This window comes from Lepisosteus platostomus, chromosome 14 (assembly GCF_059453375.1).
Source record: "Lepisosteus platostomus isolate fLepPlt1 chromosome 14, fLepPlt1.hap1, whole genome shotgun sequence".
NCBI classification, from domain to species: Eukaryota; Metazoa; Chordata; class Actinopteri; order Semionotiformes; family Lepisosteidae; genus Lepisosteus; species Lepisosteus platostomus.
This window is the reverse complement of record NC_142624.1, coordinates 6,687,043-6,710,866: the sequence shown is the minus strand read 5'-3', so window position 1 is coordinate 6,710,866 and position 23,824 is coordinate 6,687,043. Positions and strand designations below refer to the sequence as shown.

General features: G+C 41.1%; 1 protein-coding gene across 1 annotated transcript; it reads left to right on the top strand.

Moving 5' to 3' along the window:
* The first annotated feature begins 16,149 nt into the window (after positions 1-16,149).
* On the top strand, positions 16,150-20,771 carry LOC148648803 (tubulin alpha-1D chain-like). Its single transcript, XM_088606743.1, has 4 exons — positions 16,150-16,296; positions 17,779-18,001; positions 19,266-19,414; positions 19,532-20,771. Exons 1-4 carry the CDS (start codon positions 16,294-16,296, stop codon positions 20,513-20,515), a joined length of 1,359 nt encoding a protein of 452 aa, XP_088462869.1. The 5' UTR covers positions 16,150-16,293; the 3' UTR covers positions 20,516-20,771.
* The last annotated feature ends 3,053 nt before the right edge of the window (positions 20,772-23,824 follow it).

Below are 23,824 nucleotides of genomic sequence, written 5' to 3'. Positions count from 1 at the left end.
TCAAAATTACATTTTAACATAAATTCGAGATCCCCTATATATTGAAAAATCAACTTGGGAATTCAATTTTAATATACTATTTTTGTTCACAGTATAATTTCTAATCCAATTTCTTTTAAATATAATATTAGCAGTATAAAAATCTAACACAAGCAATCCACCATGATTCCTAGGTTGAGTTAGAAGAGACTTTCTTATATGATGAGGTTTGTTTTTCCAAATTATGTTATGAAGTACTTTATCAAAGTAATTCATAATATCCTTAGAGACATGCAATGAAAGAGAAGCATACACAGAGAAAAGCCCCCTGCTTTTGATAATAAAACCCGACCTGTCAGAGACAAATCTCTCATTAACCAAGACTGAAATCTCTTCTTTGTTTTGTCTAAAATTTAATCTTCATCTTACTGATCTGGTGGTACGTCACCACCTTTTTTATAGCTATATTGTCAACAACATTTAACCCCGAGTCCTTAAGAGAAAATAATTCACATTTATTAATATCTAGATATAATCCTGACACCAAAGAAAATGTACCTATATCTTAATAATAATAATAATATAATTTGCTTACACTTATATAGCGCTTTTCTGGACACTCCACTCAAAGCGCTTTACAGGTAATGGGGACTCCCCTCCACCACCACCAATGTGCAGCATCCACCTGGATGATGTGACGGCAGCCATAGTGCGCCAGAACGCTCCCCACACACTTGTCTTAGCCAACTCTCTACTATCTTTAAGAAGTATAGTAGTATCATCTGCAAGATGACAAATTTTAATTTCTCTACCTAAGATATTAATACCTTTCATAACACGATTATTAATACAGTTTGAGTTACTAATACAAACGAAAAAGGAGAAATAGGGCATCCTTCTCCAATACCTTTACCAATATCAAATCTCGGAGACGTCCCGTGATGTAACTTAACTGAACTATTACAACCATTATAAATAGTTTTAATAACATTCTGAAAATACTGACCAAAACCAAAAAATTCCAGACATTTTTTTAAAAAAATTATGTTCTACTGTATCAAAAGCCTTATAAAAATCAAGAAAAAGTATATAACTGTCATCTTCTATAAGATCACTATAGTCTATCAAATCCAAGATTAGATTAATATTATTGCATAAATGTCTACCTTTCATAAACTCAGATTGTGTCTAATCAATAATCTGATCTAAACCTTTTTTCAATCTATTTGGAAATATCAATGCTAATAATTTGGCATCATTATTCAATAAGATAAGATAAGATCACTTTGTTAGCCATATACAATTTCTTGCATTAGGATTTAGTCTTTTCACATACCCCAGCTTGCTCTCCATGAGACACACAGACAGGCAGAGAAGCTTGGGGTCAGAGCACAGGATCAGCCATTGTACACTGGAGCAGCCAGGGTTAAGGGCCTTGCTCAGGGGCCCAATGTAGTAGGATTTCTCTGCCGGCCATGGGATTTGAGCCAGCAACCTTCCAGCCACAGGCACAGATCCTTAGCCACAGTGCTACTGCTCCATCTCCCTAGTCACTGGCCTCTTTAAACAAAAAAATCCACAGATTTCTTTAAAGTCTCAATTCTCAGAGCATTGCCCCTTATCATTTCTTTCAATTCCTCCGCAACCTTTGTTATCATGCCAAGAACATCTACCTGCACGTCTTCCAGCGTCAGGTCCTCTCAGGTGTGACGGGGAGCAGAGACTCCAGTTCTTCCTCTGGTAACGGAGTTGAACCTGCAGCACCGGCACTCGCATATGAGTGCATCTCCCTTATCGCTTGCACTTCTGCCTCAGGTATTGCAGTCTTTTCTCTAGTTGCACTCAACTTTCGTGTTGTACGTGTAAATGAGAGCCTGAGGAATCTTACTCTTCTCTTTTGCTGACACATCCGTTTCTTTTCTTTTCACAGAGCTGCTCATATATTAAAATTTGCAAACTTAGAACCTTTAACTGATTTACATGGTACAATGGTTGAACGGAAAATGAGAGTATTATATAGACATAGATATTGATTCGTAGTCAAAAGACAAAAGACATCTGTACAGACGTGATGGATTACAAACATATAAACCAAAGAAAACTGAAAAGTATTTACATGGGGAACACAAACCGAGGAAGAACTAAAGGGGAAAAAAACAGACAATCGGGTAGCTGGGAGCCGATACCTTAATACCAGGAGTATAAGAAACAAATTATTGTGTATAACTAACAAATACAAAACCTTAAATAAAATTGAAGGGATAGTGCTCAATTTCATATAGTACACAATTCCAGAGAAATGTTGAAAAGACAGCAAATTTCAAGACAAAAAAAGTTTCTTTAAAAACTCTGCCTGAAGAGACTCTTTATTACTATTCAGAAGCTGTCGTGCATCTTGTCGAAAATTTAAAGTCATTAGTTAATAATAGAGGATTATGGGGGATTGATTTGGGGATAAATCCACAGGTATTCATGTGAAACAGGTATATGATAACAAATCACATAGTCAAGAGGATGACAAGTTGGAATGAAGTTCTGTTACACTACAGCATCACCTGGACTGTGACTGAGCTATAATAATAAAACACGATTTCCTGTGTGTTACATACATTATATTCACGTAATTGCAACAGTCCTGTACAACGTCAACTGTATGTTCTGTATCCCAGAAAACAGCAAGTAATAGAATAGAAGCAGACAAAACTGTTGGTTTAATAAACATAATTTTCACTTTATATTTTTCTTTTTGTTCAACATGTGGTTTGTCAGTACAGTATATCACTGGACAGTCAAGAGAGGGTTAGATAGTTTATTCAATTTGGCAGATTGGCTCTGTGCAGCATTGTGCTCAAGCTGTATTTTGAATTCCTCAGCTGGATTCTTAGTTTTGGAGGTCTCTGTGATAAGCTGGGGGCTGTGCTGTCTGTGAAGCGGTTCTCAACTTCAACATGCTGTACAGGTTCTATAGAGAACTGGGAGATTTCGATTATCGGTAGGTTCATTTCATAGGGTTCCCTTTTGTGCCTGCTTCATGACAATACCCTTTGCCTTCTGCAAGGAAACATGCAGATACCTCTTCCACTTTAAGGAGGAAAAGAACAGGATCAACAGCCTATGTCTGTACACAGTGAACAGGATGTTAGAACAGGAACCAGGCTTTGTGTACTAGACAGCTCAGAGGGAATAGTGAACGTATCCTCACACAGTTAACAAGCTCTGATGCTTTATTTGTAAAGTGGCACAGATACCATCAGTTTTTGATCACCCATGCTGCCGTTCGTACTTCAGGCTATGTTTACTGTGAGGTTTGATTTGTATTGTGTGGTGTTCACAATGTCTCCTTCCTTCCTTAATGAACAAGGCTTGCAAATGGGTGGCACGACGAGATTATTGCTTTTACTCCCATGATCTTGATTTTGTTTTAGCCCCATCTGAAGTGCTGACCTGAAGGTTTGGGTTTGCAGCAAAACGCTTCTTGTTCTTGAGTCTGTTTGTGTTCCTATCTCACTTTTTTCTTTTCTCCCGTCTCCAATGAGCAATTTCAATCAACTCGTCAACCAGACCACCAACCAATCAATTGATCAATCGATTGCCAACATACCAATCAATTGGCCAATGAACCATTCAACCGGCCAATCTACCAATCCAATTATCGTAATTTTGCTATAATACTAATTGCAACAGTTTCTTATTGTTATGTACAAAAACGTGTACAATCATCACACAGACACATTGATGTTATGATCCGGAAGAAGGACCCTAAGCAGAATCCTCAGAACTCAAAGGTACCAGTGGGAGTTCATCCAAAAACGTTGGTCAGGAGGTCAGGCCAGGGTCAAAGACCAGTAGATCCACAATAACCAAGTCGAGGTCCAGAAGACAAAGTCAGAAACAAAGCCAGGGGTCAGAGCCAGAAACTTAGAAATCTTGGAAAAGGAAACAGTGAACAATACAGTTCTAGCTAGGTAAAACCCCATACAGAGCAAGGAGTGGTGTGTCAGGTTGGTTTAGGTAGGCAGGTGGAAGAAGGTGTGTCTGATTAGTTAATTGGAAACTGCTCTGGAATGTGAAGGAGTTGATTAAGGGTGGTGAGTTCACCAGGGGCTTGACGTAACAATTAACAAACATAGACTTAAAAAAAATCTCAATTAGTCGTACTATATCCCATTTAAAAATGGTTTTGCAGACTTCTCCTCACACCGCCCACAGCACAAAAAAAAGGAAACTGGGTGGTGTCTGTTTCTGACTACGGACACCTCCAGATCTGCCATGACCCCAAACCAAGGGCCAAGGGCAAATGGCAACTCCCTCCCTCTATGGGGCAGGATGGGTCACCTTTCCTGGGTGGATTGTTCTGGCACAATGAATTGTCAGCCACCAGAATCGTGCAGCCATCAAAGCAGCGCCCCTCTGAGGGCAGGCACACCTCGTCGAAGCACCTGCCGTGGATCGCCAAGCCCAGGTGCTGCTGGGAATTGTAGTCCAGAAAAACGAAAGGCCTAGATAAGGAAACTGCAGTGATGCTTGGGAAAAAGAGACAGCTGGCAGTTGATGTGCAGAATGGGTGGCCTTCATCCAGCAGATTGGAGGTCAAAGAGCGGCACCCAGATAGCAGTCCAAATGGACTGTCCCTGGCGATGACTCCATATTTCTTGCTGCTGTATCTGGCCAGGGTCTCCACCTCAGCCAAGTAAATCAGGTCTATTACGACTGCCCGGCACTGTCACAGAGCACATTACAGATTTATTTATCACTTGACAATATTGTGCAGCCAACACTACATATTTCTTTTCAGTATTTAGGCAACAGATTGTCCTGCACTACCTGTCAACACTATAACCGTTTTTGAGATACTCCCTAACATTTACAATATGGTGGTTCTCTCAAAATTTGGAAAACTACGTTTTCCCTACAGAATATAGAAATAAGGTGGTAAGTGGCTCCCTTGAGAATGGATGATATTTTATAAATGCAGCTCTAAACAGAAAACTGCTGAATCTGCAGTTTGAGGCTACGGAGGTTTGAGGTCAGTACCTGGATGGGCGACCTCCTGGGAAAAACTAAGGTTGCTGCTGGAAGAGGTGTTAGTGGGGCCAGCAGGGGGCGCTCACCCTGCGGCTCATGTGGGTCCTAATGCCCCATTATAGTGATGGGGACATTATACTGTAAACAGGCGCCGTCCTTCGGATGAGACGTAAAACCGAGGTCCTGACTCTCTGTGGTCATTAAAAATCCCAGGGCTTTTCTCGAAAAGAGTAGGTGGATGCTGCACATTGGTGGTGGTGGAGGGGAGTCCCCATTACTTGTAAAGCGCTTTGAGTGGAATGTCCAGAAAAGCGCTATATAAGTGTAAGCAATTATTATTATTATTATTAATCTGCAGTTTGAGGCTACGGACAGAGGAGACCTCGGTACGTCGTGTTAGCAATCACATTGCTGAATAGTTGTCAGACAAGCATTTGCTTTGTTGCTTCACTGACATCTAGTGGAGAAATATAATATTACACCAGTTATAAAAGATACGGGCTATGCTTAACAAGTATGGATTTATTATCTCTTATCAGGAAAAAAAAACGGGGTCATTATCCAGAATTTGGTGAATTCATGTCATTCATAAATCTGCCGTTAGCGCAAATGGGTCAGTGGCTGTGCTCCGGACTCACACGCACAGCATACTGTTAAAAGTGTTTTGACATCATGTATCATATTTGCTGGTGGTTGTCTAGCAGGTTTAGATGCTGGTATTAACTGAATTTAGTTCAATATATATATGTCTGCGTGGAACAGGCTGAAGAGTGACTCGTCCGTGAAGAGGACCTGAAGCCACTGCTGACGAGTCCATCGCAGCCTCTGTCTGGCCCAGGCCAGTCGGTTGTGGCGTCTAGGAGGTGTGAGGAGATGGCCTCTGACAGGACGCCTTGCTCTAAGGCCAGTAGCATGGAGCCTCACTGTCCTGTCACTGTTGCGGGCATTGTGTCTGCCGGCAATTTCAGCAGCAGTACGGGTGGCAGATCTGAAACGATCTCTCGAATGGACCAGTCTGGTGTGTTGGTCCTGCTCTGGTGTGCTCACTCGAGGGTGACCGGATCTCGGACGGTCATCTGTCCTGCCGGTCTGCTGAAACCTTCTCTGCAGTCGAGACACAGTGGAGCGGCTTACTCCATAGTGTCTGGCAACGCTGGCACATGACATGCCTGCCTACAGCATGCCGATGGCCTTCTCCCTTGCTTCTGGTGACATTGGAGGCATTATGGAATGCACAGAAAACTGACTAAGTGTGGCCTTTTCTTGCAGTGGCCTAAGCTTTGAATGAAGGCCTTTTTAAAGGTGACCTGATCAGGCATTGTTCCACCTCGACCTCGTTGGGTAAAAGTGCACCTAACGAGCTTTCGCGTGATTGGCGAGTTGCAATGCCTCACTGCACAAGCTGCATTGCTGGTCAGAGGGCTTTAAACGAATTGACAACTTTTTTTTTAAAAGTACATAAACTATAACTATAGTATTCTCATTCCAGAAAATGCTGCGTTTCTTTTTTCCATCAGTGTATATATAAAACACTGTATATTTAAAACAAATGAAAGACGCTATGTCGTATCATAAAATGGAAGCAAAGACAGCAGAAATAACCTGAGGAAAGACAACAACTATTGAACTGTTGACAGATACCGTATGTTGTGCCTGTGGAAAATATTGGCCAGCAACTGTATTCACCCCCTTCCATTAATTTTCCATTTGATTACATTACAAGTGTTATGCGCACATTTTGGAAAGTGAATATTTTAATCAAAAAACAAATGCTCAACTGTCAGCAAAAGCACAAAAAAAATTAATAATATGCTGATGGAATAAGTAATACTTAGCTTTAGCAAATGTACACCAGTCAAGGGAAACAAAATTACTTTGACAGGTCACACAGATAAGTGAATGAGCTCTGTCCAAGTGCAATAATAGTCATTTTCATGATTTCGGAATAAATACACCTGTCTCTCTCAGGTACCTCAGTCAGGTAGTGAATTTCAAGCAAAGATTCAACCATAGAAATGCACGGATCAGGGGAAGGTTGTAAAAGCATTTTAAAGACATTGAATATTTCTCTGAGCACAGGGAAGTCAATAATTAAGAAGTGAAAGGTGTATTTCAAACACTGCCTAAATCAAACTGCTGCTCCAAACTGAGCACTGTGAGGCCAATGGTGACATTGAAACTGAGTTCAGTGGCTGAGATGGAGAAAATGGTCATGATGCAACAATATCCATCAGTCCACAAAGCTGAATGGCGGAGTGACAAACTCATTTCAAATCCAGCAGGTGAGTGTGCAAAAAAACATTTAAACGATACTGCGTATGTGTGTGACAAAAGGTTTTATTGTTCAAATGCTAAATGTTACTGTTGAACATGCAGGTGGCAACATTATAATCTGGGGCTCCTACTCATCGATTGGAATCTTGTGAAAAACTAGGAAAATCTGCTTCAGTCTGTGAAGGTCTGCTAAACTGGGACAAAACATCATCCTTCCCCAGGAAAATGACCCCTAGCATAAGGCCAAAGATAGATTGATGTGGCTTAAGAAGAACAAAATGAATGTCCTTGAGTGGTTCAGTCAAAGTTCTGACTTGAATTTTATAGAAAATATGTGCCAAAACCTGGAAATTGCTGTCCATCAGCAATCCCCACCACATTTGCAAAGAATATTGGGTGAAACTTGTATCATCTTGGTGTCCAATGTTGGAAGAGACTTATCCAAAAAGACTCTCAGTTGTAACTGATTCCACAGGTGTAACGTATTGACTCAGGGGGTACATTGTGTACAGACATTGTCCTGTTTGAGTGAATTAGCATGAAAGAGTTGGCTTGGAAAGAGTTTGATCATTTATGACGGTCCCTAGCTTCAAAGGAATGTCAGGCACAAGATTTAAGGAGTGAACTTCTTGGTTGAACTGCTTTCAAGGGGATTTAGTTTCATCCAAAACAGAAAGTCAACGGGGTTAATGTTTTACTGGAGCATGGTCTAGGTCCGGAGGCACTCACAGCAGCTTTTCCTGGAGTGGAATTACAGCTCTTTGCATCCAAGGAAGAGTAAATAATTTACTTAGAAACTGGAGTTATCCAGTACATGGTAGGTGACTAGGTGACATTAATCACTTCAAACAAAAAAAGGTTACTAAGGCAACCACCTCGTTTTCCATGGTGTACACTATGCCTACATCAAGAGGCTATGCCAAGCACAAAAACAAAATGTTGAGACAGGGTCAGGAAAGGAAGAAATGCTTTTAGGAACTTTTTCACACAGTGGGAAATAGATTTTTGGGACCCACCTCTAGGTGTTTTTCAAGAAAGGAGTGGATGAGATTTTGTGTGTTTACAAATTACAAAATGAGCAAGGTGGGCCTGACACTTCCTATACTGCTTCTTATTTTCTTTCATGTTTTCATAAAGCCCACTTCGTAGATTTACGGGTCTGTCTGGGGTGGGCTAGTTGGCTGAGAATCATGAAGAATGAGAGTTCAGCCAGCCAGCCGACCACATCAAGCATGACATCAGTACCTCCTTCTCCTTTGAGCTTCCAATATAATAGAATCATGATTAAATGATTTCTTCAATATTTCTATCTAATTTGTCTTACATTCCAAACAATTGCTTAGCTGTAAAAAGATACATATATACTGTGCAAATATAGGTTATGTAGAAAGAAAAAAATGAAACAGTTAATTTTGAGTGTCTGAAAAAATACAAGCTTATTAAAGACGCTGGAGAACAGGAACCAATGAAGTTGTGACATACAAAGATAAGTTAATATGCCCAGCAGCCATATCACTCTGCAACCCACTGAAGCTCAGCAGGTGTGAGCCTGCTCAGTACCTGGAGAGGAGACCTCCTGGGAAAAACTAAGGTTGCTGCTGGAAGAGGTGTTTAGTGGGGCCACCAGGGGGCGCTCACCCTGCAGTCCATGTGGGTCCTAATGCCCCAGTATAGTGATGGGGACACTATACTGTAAAACAGGGGCTGTTCTTCAGATGAGACGTAAAACTGAGGTCCTGTCTCTCTGTGGTCATTAAAAATCCCAGGGTGTAACCCCGGCGTCCTGGCCAAATTTCCCATTGGCCCTTACCAATCATGGCCTCCTAATAATCCCCATCTATGAATTGGCTTCATTGCTCTGCTCTCCTCCCCACTGATAGCTGGTGGGTGGGGAGCGTTCTGGCGCACTATGGCTGCCGTCGCATCATCCAGGTGGATGCTGCCCATTGGTGGTGGTGGAGGGGAGTCCCCATTACCTGTAAAGCGCTTTGAGTGGAGTGTCCAGAAAAGCAATTATTAGTTAATAATGAAGAGCAGGAGATCTGTGCTTTTGGTTGTCCCTTGGATGTATTTTAATAATTAGATACTACCACTGGAGGTCGCCAAAATACGATCTAAAAGACATCTGGAAAACGTTTGTGAAAATATCAAGTAGCCCTGATTGATTGAAAGGCTTGCTAGCCATTGTCACCTGACAAGGGTTTAATTAGTGAGTTTGTTTTGGTATGAAAGGATCTGTCAACCAAATGAGTTAGTTGTCAGTTAGAGCAGTAAGTAATGTGATTTATAGAAAAGTTATGGTTGGACTAATATTGTTGGACAGTGGAAGACTTTCCTGGTGCTGATGGCGCAACTCCAGGCAAAGCAGGAGGGGGATCTGAGCTCACTCTATCACCCTGCAAAGGAAGGAAAGGAGATTAACAGCAATGGAATCTAAACCATGATCAGATGGTTTAGCAAGGCAGATTAGACATCAGATTAGCAAGGTAGTATTGAAGGACGTCAGTTTGACTGCTTACATTTTGCAGTGTGACAGGTGAATGAATGTATCGAGAGGGACACTGGTACAACACAACTCGATGGCGATAAACATGCTTGTTTTCCTTTTTCGGGAACTGGAATACTGAGTGGCATCCTCATTAGGAGAGCCTAAGGGAGTAGTTACGTCTGGCAGTAGTTTAGGAGAACCTTGCTCTGGTTTCCTCCCACAGTAGGAAAATTGGCCCTGGTGTGTGTCTGTGTGTGTCCTGTTCGGGGTGTATCCCATGTTGCACCTGTTGATTGCTGGGATAGATTTTGGTTCTCCTGTGACCCCCTATTGTATAAAGCGGTTAAAAATGGATGGCTCTCTTTCCTGCATGTACACTCCTCTAACTATGTAAGAAAAATGAATGTTGCAACTAGCCACCGTTCTGTGGTCTTTAACCAGTTTTACTTATTTATAATTAAAATGCTCCTTGTACCCTTTCTAAGTTGTCTCGGGTCTTGTCTTGGGAAAATTACTGTATAATTGTCACAACTTGCACGCAAGCACGCGGGCATCACCACATACTCGTGCACTAATTGATTCCACACTCCTTCCTATTTAAGCCCTCTCTCCTCAATCTGTCCTCACTCACCACTGAGACTTTTCTTAGCTAGAGCTACTCAACCCTTCGATCCTGATTCCTCGTTCTCTCTCGACCTTTTTTTATCGACCTTTGCATAACGTCCAACGTTAACGTCCTCTCAAACAATTTGGATACCTTTGCTTCGTTTTGGATTTTTATTCAACCACTGTGCACGGGGTCCAGCTATCAACCTAAGTTTGGGCATGACTGACAATAATGTGAAACATGTGATTCCACAATTACATTTTCTGGTTTTATTAAGTTGATAGCTTAGCAAAACTGAGCAGCCAGCTCTAATCTGGTGCTCAGTCAGAACATCTGTTTTGAGAATAGCACTGCAGTGCTTTGTATTCTTTAATAATTACAATTAATAATTGCTTACACTTATATAGCGCTTTTCTGGACACTCCACTCAAAGCGCTTTACAGGTAATGGGGACTCCCCTCCACCACCACCAATGTGCAGCATCCACCTGGATGATGCGACGGCAGCCATAGTGCGCCAGAATGCTCCCCACACACCAGCTATCAGTGGGGAGGAGAGCAGAGTAATTAAGCCAATTCATAGATACAGACACCTTTAAGATACACTATTTACTTTCAGGGCTGTAGCATTTTAAGAATGCTGATGGGCTGCATGGAAAAGATGTGAACTCTTTCTGCCATCACTTAAAGACTGAGCTTAAATAAACAATGTCACTCTATACATATATGGTTTCATATAAGTATACAGATTTTTGAATATCAAATGTTTTTGGTATAATTGATCACGTTTCATTTCATGACTGAGCATGATACACACTTGCGAGTTGGTGTGCTCCGTTCCTGTTAATTAGGCTCTCAGAGTTGGAATCGGGCGCAGGTGATTAGATGACCTACCCGATAACATATCAAGCCAGGTGAAAAGCAAGAAAAAAGGCAGAAAGGAATCTCTATGCCCTGCAATTATCAAAATAACAACCCCTTCATGTCATCATGCTGGAGAAAAACTTTAGCTGGACTTTAGCCTGTTTGGTTAGGAATCAAGTATTAATTTAGACCTCCCTGATGAACACGCTTTGTGAATCACCTACTGCCCTTCCAGCTGACTCGTCTTGATGTGACAACATTCCTGCAGGAAAACACACGTCCTTCTGCTTCAGACAGTTGAGTTTTAATGATCTGTGGCATCTAGGGCTCAGAGACCAGTGAAAAGGATCACGCTTGTCTAGGCTCTATGAGAGGAATGGGTCTCCCACAAAGCAGCATTTTCAATCTGACACCATGCATGTGTCCCAGATATACAGTTTGTATTGCTTCTAACATTGGCCTTGCACGTCATTAGCCTGTGACTTTCACGGTAAACTCCCTGTTGATAAACACAATACATTTGCTGGTTATGGGCAAGCAATAACACATCACATTTTACAAATGTTACAACAATATTTAGCTCTGTTTCTGATATCTTTCCTAGTTTGTTGCAGTCAGGAGTGATGTATTTATTTTAATGCTTAGTGTATACTGTACTTAATAACAGTATTTAGCCAGTAATTACACATTTTAGTAATTAGACGTATTTTAATTACCTGTTACGTAAAAGGGAATGCTGAAAAAAGTTAACTGTAGTGTTGTCAGGCCAGAAAGGTTGAATCCATGTTGATCAGAGCACTTTGAGAAAGGCTTTTAGTATCACACCTTAAACTTGAAACATATTAATGTGTAAATTTATCAATAAATCTTTGCTGATGTGTCTATAGGTGTTTAATAACCTTAAGCAGCAAGCCCACAACACTTTTTCAGCAAATTAGTGACACTGGTTAACCAAGTCTCTATATCCTTGGAAGAAGGGAAGAAACTGAAACCTCTAGCACATAATCCATGTGAACATGGCATGGGAAGAAATTCCGCACTCCACAGAGAAGTCTCCCAAGCCTGGAATCCCAAAAGATGAATCCACAGAGTCATATTTTCACCCTTCTGAAGAGAAACTCTTCCAGCAACTGAGTATGGTATTAGTAGTCCAGTAGACTAAAAACAACCTTCCAGTATAATTACAGAAATACAGTAGGACATGTTGTGTTTTGGAAACCACATTACATCAGAGTCAACATTCGCTGTCTCCGTAAACTTTCAGTTAGAGCATTGATGTTAAATAGTGTTTTCTGAAATACAGGCCTGCCTACATTCCCTGTATCCTATTTCGGTTTAAAGCCTAAGGCAGCGCAGCTCAGTATGTGATGGTTTGCTCAGCTGGGGCTGTGTCTTTGGGATGTTTCACGTTGGAATGATGAAAGGTTCTATGCAATTCTCTTCATTTTTTGCACCAACGAAATATCCATTTGATGCTTTCTTTCAGTAAATGTACAAAATGATGTGTCTCGATTCCTGTTCTATAATACCTGGTGTGAACAGTGAACGTTTTGATTTGGAGAACAGCCCGTTTGCCCCCCAACTAAACCTGACAATCGGGATTGTCGCCAACAATGCTTTTGTTTGGCATAAAAAGGTGTGAAGCCTCAGGTCCTTGCTTATAATCTAGCGCTTAAACAAATGACTCGCAATCAATCAAATGTTAATCAAAAAATAAAATAGGTTATATTTAAATAGATGAAAATATATAAACCTATATTTCAGATTTTCACACGGGCTTGTCTGAAATATGTAAAGCTGAATAGGATACATCCATGATCAAGCATGGTAGCCTTATACTCCTGAGAGTATAAAAGCATGAGTGCTTTTCACCTCTGTGAAAGCACGTCCTGACATGTATAGTATACCTTTTCCTTTTTGTCATGTTGTATTCTAGCAACAGAAGAAGGACACACTGTTATTGTACACACACTTATATTTTGCTATACTGTTTTAAGGACAATCTTGTTGTAGGTGTGTAAGGGCTTACCTTTTCATGTCTTTATATCCGTTTACAACCCAGCGCATTGAACAAAGAAGCCCTCCTGTGATGAACCCAGCTTCGTCACGGCACCCCTGTTGCCATGGAAGCCCATTTCAGCTCAGCACACAATAAACCAAACAACAAAGGCCCTGGGTTCAACTGTAAGGCACGTGCAAGAAAAACAGCAGATAGAGAAGGATGTCTTGTGAAAACAAAAGACGCAAGCCCAAACAATTGCACGTGAACAGTATAGACACAAAAGCCAAATAGAGACATGCTGGATCAGAATTGAGGGTCTTTGATGGATGAGAGGAGCTTGTGTGATATTGCTTGGGGGTGATACTGATTAAATGTTTATAGGAGATACCGCTCTTCATATGAGAAGCTAAATTGAGGTCCTGTACATCATACTGTTGCTTTACCAAATATATAACAGTCACTTTGTAATTCTTTTTGTTCCAAAACTGGATAAACCATTAGCCAAGCTTCTGTAAACATGCCAAGACATTCTAATTACAAAGTCAATTTATTGAGACACTCTCTCGGTGGACCAAAATCTAATACATCTTAACGGCATTTCCGATCTTGAAAAACAAAACTAGCTATTTGATTAGACACGTTAAAGCATCACTCAATGAAAACAAGTAAATATTTTTTCCGACCACATTTAATATTAGCAGTTCTAACTTTGCTAATAAATAAGTTTACTACTTGGAGCAATTTCACAAGATGAACATCAGTAAAATGTCTTCAATAGTACTCAATGATCAATATCAGAGGATGTGTCAACTATGACAGGAAATGTGGTCCAATTAATTAACTCATTCTATTTTGATCGATATAGTTAGATAAAGACTGGCCAGGAAAAAGAAATGCGAAGAGGCAAAAGGTTTTTCAGCTTCAGGTGGTCAGGTACACTGTTGATCATAAGTCCTATGTATTGATCAGAGATTGTTTAAAAATTTGAAATTATTATTATGATATAGTTCATTCCGATCATTGTATGAATGTAGGCATCAGAGCAACAATTGTTATCATATTGCAAATATTATTTTCCTTGATCTTTGTAAGATTAATCTCTTATCACTTAATCATGAATTACATAGTAAAGGTCATTTCCATATCTGAATGACAGTGGCTCATTGGGCCAGAGCTTATCTTGGTATCTGTGGTGTGAAGTGGACCCTCTGAATGGAATGCTGAATCATATAGGACAGGAAAACATATATATTCAAGTAAGACACATACAACACAGGGCCATTCATTTAATTTTGCTTATTTCATTTCCTTCTAATGTACTCAACCAATAATTTAATCCAGGTGTTTCTTGAAAGAACTAAGGGTGTCCACCTTCAATAGTTCTGAGTTGGTTTGGTCCTCACCCTCTGTATGTGTGTAATAGTAAACCTACTATTCATCCATTCATCCATTTTTTCTAACTGCTTGATCTGATTTATAGTCACGAGGAGTTGGTGTCTGTCCCAGCAAGCACCGGGCAGGATACATCCTGGACAGGATGCCAGTCCATCGTAGGGTAGACACACAGACACAAGCACAGATACGCACAAACTTGCACCAAGGCCAAGTTTCCCAGAAGCCAATTTGCCTACCGGTATGTCTTTGAACTGTAAGAGGAAACTGGAGCTCTCAGAGGAAACCCACATGATGTGGGGAGACCATACAAACTCCACACAGATTGAACCCCACGTCTGGAATGAAACTGCTAACCACTGCACCATCTGCCACCCAGAACCTTCTTTTTTCAATACTTAATGGACCTAAGTGATAGAAGAGCATAACACCCAGCTTGGATTTAACAGGCAGGCAATGCAAACAATTTCAAAGCAGTAGAACAGTTTCCAATGAACCTTTTAAAATTGTCTATTCGCTTTGACTAAAAAAAATGTCCAAATGAAGAAAAGAATGGAACAGAGTGTATTTCATTCTGAGGATCTGACACTTCTCAGAATACAGTGAATGAACATGAAAATTCATTTAAACGAAACAATGCAATAAACAAATGAGCATTTTGAATCCAGGTTTTTTTAAACTAAATAATTTATAATTATATGCAATGTCCTAACTACGTTGTTACCCCCAGTACGGTACTGTACTGAGCCTATTTAATGTAGCATGAAATTCATTATATACATCACTCAATTTTCAGTACTGCTTTTTACTATGATGTATTCGTTGAAACAGAGTGCACACAGTGCCATGACCAGCTTGGGATATGACATACAGCAGAAGCTCAAACCTCCAATGTCACCCTGTCTATATTATAGTCTTGTGCCTGATCATATTAGAAACAGATGTAGGATTGTAGTCAAATGTAGCATTGAATTATAATTGTTGATTAATTACTGTTTGTATTTTGCAAATATAAAATAAGGGGGAAAAAATGTGACATTTTTCACAGTATTTGATTTAATGTACTCCACATGCAACATGGATACAGCCAAAAATTCTGTCCAAATCATTTTTTAACAAAATATTGAGTATTGCTGAGTATTGCTGAGCAGAGCGACATAAATCCTAATGACCCTCTAATGATATTTACTATTGTATCATGTTGATCGAAAAAAATACATTTTAACTGACGTTCAACATTAAAGGATCTATATAAGATCACACACTAAGAGAAACTGGCTGACTTTTTAAGCATAAGTTTCTACAGTTTTTGAATGTGAGTGGGTCTGTTATTGAAGGCTATTAATGAAGTTGACATACATATAGAATCCACTCTCAGTTAATGAAAGAGTCGATGAGTTTGTTGGTAGTTACTGGCCAAGTGCTTTGTGTTTGTGCCTTTCAGTTACGTGTAAAAAGGTGTTGAACTGTAGTGTAGTCTTGGAGTTTGGCCTTAATTTCGGAGGACAATTGTGTTGAGTTAACCCCTAGTTTCCAACAACAAACCTGGTTGCCAAGGAATCCACTCCCAAAGGACTATAAATATAGCCTTCCATGCCTACCATCATACACAGTCTTCTCATTTCGAATCCTAGACTTCGGCTTGCAGAAAGAAAAAGTCAAAATGGTGAGTTAAAAACTTTGCTTCATTTTTAATTTGTTAAAAAATGTAGCCATTGGTAGAGCTAAAATCAGGAGATTTGTTAAATCCTTCACTTGAAACAATTGAGGAGCTTCTCTTCATTATTTTTCTTTCAGATGCTTTAAGTAAAACATATAATGTACGCTGAAAAGAGAAGGAAACACAACGTTTCTTTCTTCTCTTTTCAGCATAAACCTATAACTTGTTCCTTTGCAGCCTACGCATGCTGACGCAGCTCCCCACCTGAACATATAATGTACTGTTGTTAAGGTTGTAAAGCTAGTGGAATGTATCAAAAGCTTACCTCGAAAGAACTGTTCACTTAAACTTGTCTGTTTTCCTTTGATTGTGTATTTTAAAGTTCACGAAACTGTCATAGTGACCCATAAAAATGCAGTTTATTACTCTGTGATGCAAAACTGATAAAGAAAAATCTTGCCATTCCACAAATGGCGCTGTGGATGATCGCATTGTGTGAAATTCAACAAATCTAGCCATGTTATCAAGTCATACATTCTGATTTCTGCTCAAGAAAAAAATGCCATGAGTAGATTTTGGTTTGCTAGAGGGAGAATTTCCAAAACCATTCCTCATTTCCATTATTGAGCTGGCAACAACTTTACAACAGCTGAAGACCTGCCTGAGCAGGTGTGAAACTACATACTGGGCTAACTAGTTCAGGGTTCACATATTAATCCCTCCCAGTTTGCTACTGAAAATACAGACTGAAATGATTAATTTAATCAGTAGGTTGCTTGTAATCCAGCACTTTACCATGAGAACAATACATGGTAAGGCATGATATACCTTGGGAAACTATGACAAGGTAAAATAAATGTTTATATATTTATTAAAACCTCATGTAAACTAGAAAATACCATACATATTGACTGTTGATAGTGGATAGTATCAACACTTTCCAGCTCGCTTTGATTCTACGTGTTTCATGCAACAATGTATTAAGTCACTAACCAATTTTTTTCCTGTATTCTTAAAATGGAAAAACAGCACTAGAACATCTGAAAAAGGCTTTTGAAAGTGTAAAAATGTGTTGACGAAGGATTCCATCCTTTCACGGAATGTGTCAGCAATGGAATCATTTCGCATAAGTATTAACACTATTTGCTCTGCACACTTCCAATTGGTGAACTTTAAGCAGTCTTCCAAGGGTATGCTTACACCAATAGCTAGTCTGAAAGCTGACATAATGAAGCCTGAGCTGAAATACACAGAACTTTCTTCTACATCTAAACAGATTGCAATCCACCATAAAACCCATCTTTACGGACTCTTTTGCTATAGCTGTAGGGTCCTTTACCCATAACTGTACAAAAAGTAAAACACAAAATGAAAAGGATAGCAATATTTTGTTTTCTTTGCAACAGGCACTTTTTTTCTTATTGGTGATATCATTGATGAGGCTGTGAGGACCCAGATTCAGTGTGTCTCCTCTTTGTTTCTCTGTAGCGTGAGTGTATCTCCGTACACGTGGGCCAAGCTGGTGTCCAGATGGGCAATGCCTGCTGGGAGCTGTACTGCCTGGAGCACGGGATCCAGCCTGACGGCCAGATGCCCAGTGACAAGACCATCGGAGGAGGAGACGACTCCTTCAACACCTTCTTCAGCGAGACCGGGGCGGGCAAACATGTCCCCCGGGCTGTGTTTGTGGACCTGGAGCCCACTGTCATCGGTAAGTGACGGTTGTCCAAAAATGTATACAGTCTGCATTGTATACTGCAAATGTATACAGTCTGTATACAGAAACAAAATAGCATACACTTGAATTTTCTGTCCAGGTAGTCAGACATACGGTTTAACCACAAACAGCTTCAGATCAACAGCATAAAAACCAAGTATTTTCTCCCTGCATTAGTATCTCCATCACTGTTCTTTTGAATCTGGCAAAAAAACCAAACGATTTTTAATAGTTTAACAAAACTTAGTTTTAAAGGGATCCTATATATATCCTATTTATTTCTTTGTGAAAAAAAAACTGACATGAGGTACATGTTTTATTTTTCTGCAATTTCAATTAACATCTCCTCTTCTTTCAATCTTCCAAATTCGTCTTTTGTAGCCACCTACTTTACTTTAAATTATAATTGGCAAAAAAATGGAAAGTAGTGACAACTGTCCTCTGTTTTAAGAGGACATAGAAAAGAAACAAAAGTGTGACATAGAGATTGAGAGAATTACAAATTCTGCACTCTTTGCACTAAATAATTGACCTTTAACCAGTCACACAACCACTCCCGAATCCTTCATAGTATAAAATATTACATAGTTTTCCCTTGGCAAGAGGGGACATTTCCCACGATTCAAAGTGTCTTCTCCCCTTTCTAATATGTCTGTTAGATCAAAAAGTCTGTAACGATGCGTAGGTCAGGACCCTATGCAGACGGTAAAATCCGGAAGAGACTGGAGGAGGGCAACAGGTAAACATGACAGGATCAGGACGGGATGACTGACAGGGGGGCGTGGCGGCAGTGTTCTGGTGCTCAGGTGGCGTGGCACAGGCGTACAAGTCCAAAACTATCCAGAAGGGGAAACCAGGAAGCAGTCCCAAAGTCCATAGCCGGGAGATCCATCCAAAAGAAAAACTAGACAAGGATAAAAACCGGAACGGGATCCGGTGCAGGGAGAGGGAATAAAAATGGGATCACGAGGCCAGGCGCGCTGCGCCCCGGACTCAGCTGGGTCAGGACGCCTATTGGAGGTCTATGCCCTCAAGCTGCGGACGTAGGGCAACTAGGCGGGCCTCCGGGCGTCCGTCTTCCAATGCAGAGCCGGGGGTAGCGAGAGCGCCCGGCTTAAATATGGAGGGGCATGATTGGCAGCAGGTGCACATGATCAACCAAAATGTGAAAGAGTTGGAGCGCCCTTAAGAGGAGGGATTACAATCGTGAGTCTCCGCTTATTTGCAACCTTTCTTATGCTCTTCTTTAATTCCCTAGACGAGGTGCGTACAGGTACCTACCGCCAGCTGTTCCACCCCGAGCAGCTCATCACTGGCAAGGAAGACGCTGCCAATAACTACGCCCGCGGGCACTACACCATCGGCAAGGAGATCATCGACCTGGTGCTCGATAGGATACGCAAGTTGGTGAGGCATTTTGGTTATACATTTCTGGCTCAATTTAATCTGTAAAGATTTTCAGATTTTACATGAACCTCCATCTGTTTTCACATTATGTATAACGTTCTCTGTATCCTTCTCTAGGCTGACCAGTGCACAGGGCTCCAGGGCTTCCTCATCTTCCACAGCTTCGGAGGTGGTACTGGCTCTGGTTTCACCTCCCTGCTGATGGAGCGCCTCTCTGTCGACTATGGCAAGAAGTCCAAGCTGGAATTCTCCATCTACCCAGCTCCCCAGGTGTCCACAGCTGTGGTGGAGCCCTACAACTCCATCCTGACCACCCACACCACCCTGGAGCACTCTGACTGTGCCTTCATGGTTGACAATGAGGCCATCTATGACATCTGCCGCAGGAACCTGGACATTGAGCGCCCCACCTACACCAACCTCAACAGGCTCATTGGCCAGATCGTCTCCTCCATCACTGCGTCCCTGCGCTTTGATGGTGCCCTGAATGTGGACCTGACTGAGTTCCAGACCAACCTGGTGCCTTACCCTCGCATCCACTTCCCTCTGGCCACCTACGCCCCTGTGATCTCTGCTGAGAAGGCCTACCATGAGCAGCTGTCTGTAGCCGAGATCACCAATGCCTGCTTTGAACCAGCCAACCAGATGGTGAAATGTGACCCCCGTCATGGCAAGTACATGGCCTGCTGTCTGCTGTACCGTGGAGACGTGGTGCCCAAAGATGTCAACTCTGCCATCGCCACCATCAAGACCAAGCGCACCATCCAGTTTGTGGACTGGTGTCCCACTGGCTTCAAGGTGGGTATCAACTACCAGCCCCCAACTGTGGTGCCTGGGGGAGACCTGGCCAAGGTGCAGAGAGCTGTGTGCATGCTGAGCAACACCACCGCCATCGCTGAGGCCTGGGCTCGCCTGGACCACAAGTTCGACCTGATGTACGCCAAGCGTGCCTTCGTCCACTGGTATGTGGGAGAGGGGATGGAGGAGGGAGAGTTCTCTGAAGCACGAGAGGACATGGCAGCCCTGGAGAAGGATTATGAAGAGGTGGGCACTGACAGCGTGGGAGAGGAAGGAGAGGAAGAGGAAGGAGAAGAGTATTAAGATATGGAAAGCTCTACAGACAGCAACACACAGAGAGAAAGTGTTAAAGAGATTATAAATAATGCTATGTATCTATGTAAACTAACAAAATGTCATATTGTCACATCATATTAGATTTCAGAAACGAAAGCATTATCACACATTTTAAATGTATTGAAAGATGCTTTCAAGTTTGAGGTTTTGTGTCATCATCATCAAATATGATAAACTGAATCATGCTTAATTTCTGTATTAAATTCTGACTTCAGTCCATCAATATTTTGTGTTTGGGAGAATATTTTTAATACAAAATATGGTCAAAAACCTTGGTACTTGTAATGGAAAATCTGAATATGTTCAAGCTCACAATCCACAATAATTGTCATGAGTAATTCTCCATGAGCAACTTAAAACACTGAAACAACAACAATTTGTACTCACTACACTCACTACAGCAACACCTTCTCTGTTCCTCTGTGGTCGGCTGCAAGTCTTTGTGGCATTAATTAAGCTTATCCTGTATATTTGTAAACACAATACATATTGTAGAATCTCTCAAAGGAAGTTATTAGTCCGGACCATCATTTCTGACCCTTGTGTACAAATAATTAATAATAATAATTGCTTACACTTATATAGCGCTTTTCTGGACACTCCACTCAAAGCGCTTTACAGGTAATGGGGAATCCCACTACCACCACCAATGTGTAGCCCCCACCTGGATGATGCCACGGCAGCCATAGTGCGCCAGAACGCTCATCACACATCAGCTATCAGTGGGGAGAAGAGCAGAGTAATTAAGCAAATTCAAATGAAGTCAGAAAACATACAAGGTTTAGATTGAACTGATTTTAGCTTTAAATCTCGCTAAGCTGAACAACATGTCACTATATTCAAGAGACATATGGAAGTCAGCACAAAGTGTGAAAAAATGCATCAAATAGAGTGTCTTATATATTCATTAATGTAACTAACCCCTGAATCTAAAAGCAACACTTAGTAGAAACCTAGAAAGGCACTTCCACTGAAGAATGATTAAACTGGAGATGGGCAAAGCAGAATTAATGCTTTTTATTCAAGATGACTCAGCAGTAATCAAGGTGAAAATACTAATCTCATCCTATTAGTGGGAACCCGCTTAAAGGAGGGACCATTGTGAGAAAACATTACCAGTTTTTGAATTCATCAATCAAAAATCAATGTGAAATTATACAATATCTTTAAATTTTTTAAGAAAATAAGCTTTATTTCAACAATGTATACACGTCTTACAAAGAATACAATTCTAACATTTATTTAAAAAAAGAGAAGGTACTGGAGGGTGAGTGTCTGTCATCAATCAATCCGTTCAGCGAGACCCTCCATGCCTCCCAGGTGTGACCACCTACTGCAGTCCACTGCCTGTCTTTAAAATCTGTCCTGGCTCTGATACTGCAACCATCTGGTTCTTTTTTCCAATCCCCCCTTCAGCCTTTGTACAGGGGCCACAGTCCCTTCCAGCCTCAGAAAAATGGTAATTAAATAAGAGAAATATATCATCGCTTATATAACAATAACTAGCCTGAGATGGACTGGTGTCCTGGCCTGGGTGGATCCTGACTTGCAGCCTGTTGCTTAGCATAAACATGTGAAGAACACACAAACTCCATGCACAGAGCGCTAGAGGAATTGAACCCTCTGAGCAGTCAACACTGCTGACTTTATCACTATTTATCTATTTATCACTCTCCAAGTCATATTTCTTTGAGGAAGGTAGCAGTTCTCATGCTTTTTGTCAAAGTGCTATCTTATCAACACAGTTAGATAAGTTAAGATGACTTTATTGGCCATATACAATTTCTTGCATTAGGATTTTGTCTTTTCACATAGCCCAGCTTGCTCTCCATGAGACACACAGACAGGGGGAGAGGCTTGGGGTCAGAGCACAGGGTCAGCCATTTATACAGCAACCCAGGAGCAGTTGGAGTTAAGCGCCTTGCTCAGGGGCCCAACGGAGTAGGATTCCTCTGCCAGCCGCAAGATTTGAACCAGCAACCTTCCAGCCACAGGCTCAGATCTTTAGCCACAGTGCTACCACTTACATGTAAATGAAGAACACGGGGTTCTCATATCAAACCACTGTAACAAACTCCAAATTAGCTCTCTTTTTCTGCCCTACCTCAGTTTTGTAAACAGAAAATACATTTCAATTGCTAAATGAAATAAATTAGGGAAGGTGGAATCCTAGCCAGACTAAATTAAGATGAAATAAATACGCAAGCCAGCCAGCAGCCATATCACCCTGCACCTCACAACTGGCAACCCACTGTAGCTCAGCAGGTGTGAGCCTGGTCAGTACCTGGATGGGAGACCCCCTGGGAAAAACTAAGGTTGCTACTGGAAGAGGTGTTAGTGGGGCCAGCAGGGGGCGCTCACCCTGCAGTCCATGTGGGTCCTAATGCCCCAGTATAGTGACGGGGACACTATACCGTAAACAGGCTCTGTCCTTTGGATGAGATGTAAAACCGAGGTCCTAACTCTCTGTGGTCATTAAAAATCCCAGGGCGTTTCTCGAAAAGAGTAGGGGTGTAACCCCGGTGTCCTTCCCAAATTTCCCATTGGCCCTTACCAATCATGGCCTCCTAATAATCCCCATCTCTGAATTGGCTTCATTACCCACCTTCTCTAAACTCCTTCAAATCCAGACTCAAAACCTTCTTCTTCAGAAAAGCCTTTACTTAACTGGTTCCATTCTTCACCCCTCTGCTCTTCTTAATACCATCTTCCACGGTCTCCTCTATTGTTATTGTTGTATTGTTGTAATTATAATTGTGTCCTGTCTTGTGAAATTTTCTTATTTATTGTTGTAGTCTTCTTATTTATTGTTATTGTCATCCTGTAACGTGCTTTGAGAAGCCACCTTTAAAGGCGCTATATAAAATAAAGTTTATTATTATTATTATTATTATTATTATTATTATTATTATTATTATTACTCTGCTCTCCTCCCCACTGATAGCTGATGTGTGGTGAGCGTTCTGGCGCACTATGGCTGCTGTCTCATCATCCAGGTGGGGCTGCACATTGGTGGTGGTGGAGGGGAGTCCCCATTACCTGTAAAGCGCTTTGAGTGGAGTGTCCAGAAAAGCATATAAGTGTAAGCAATTATTATTATAAGCAACCCAAGTAAACGAGTCATACAGTGGATGTATTGTCCACTATTTGTTCCCTGTTACTGGTATGTAACTTGTATGAGGGATTGATCTTTTTTAAAATCCTTGAGGAGACAGGCTTAAATGACCCTCCCATACCAAGTATAACTGTAGGATTTTTCACTTTCACTAGGCTCCG

Excerpts from the sequence above, each read along its gene's own strand:
- LOC148648803 (XM_088606743.1), top strand. Across the intron at positions 18,002-19,265 it reads CCTGGAGCCCACTGTCATCG|ACGAGGTGCGTACAGGTACC; the intron begins GTAAGTGACGGT and ends TTAATTCCCTAG. Across the intron at positions 19,415-19,531 it reads TCGATAGGATACGCAAGTTG|GCTGACCAGTGCACAGGGCT; the intron begins GTGAGGCATTTT and ends ATCCTTCTCTAG.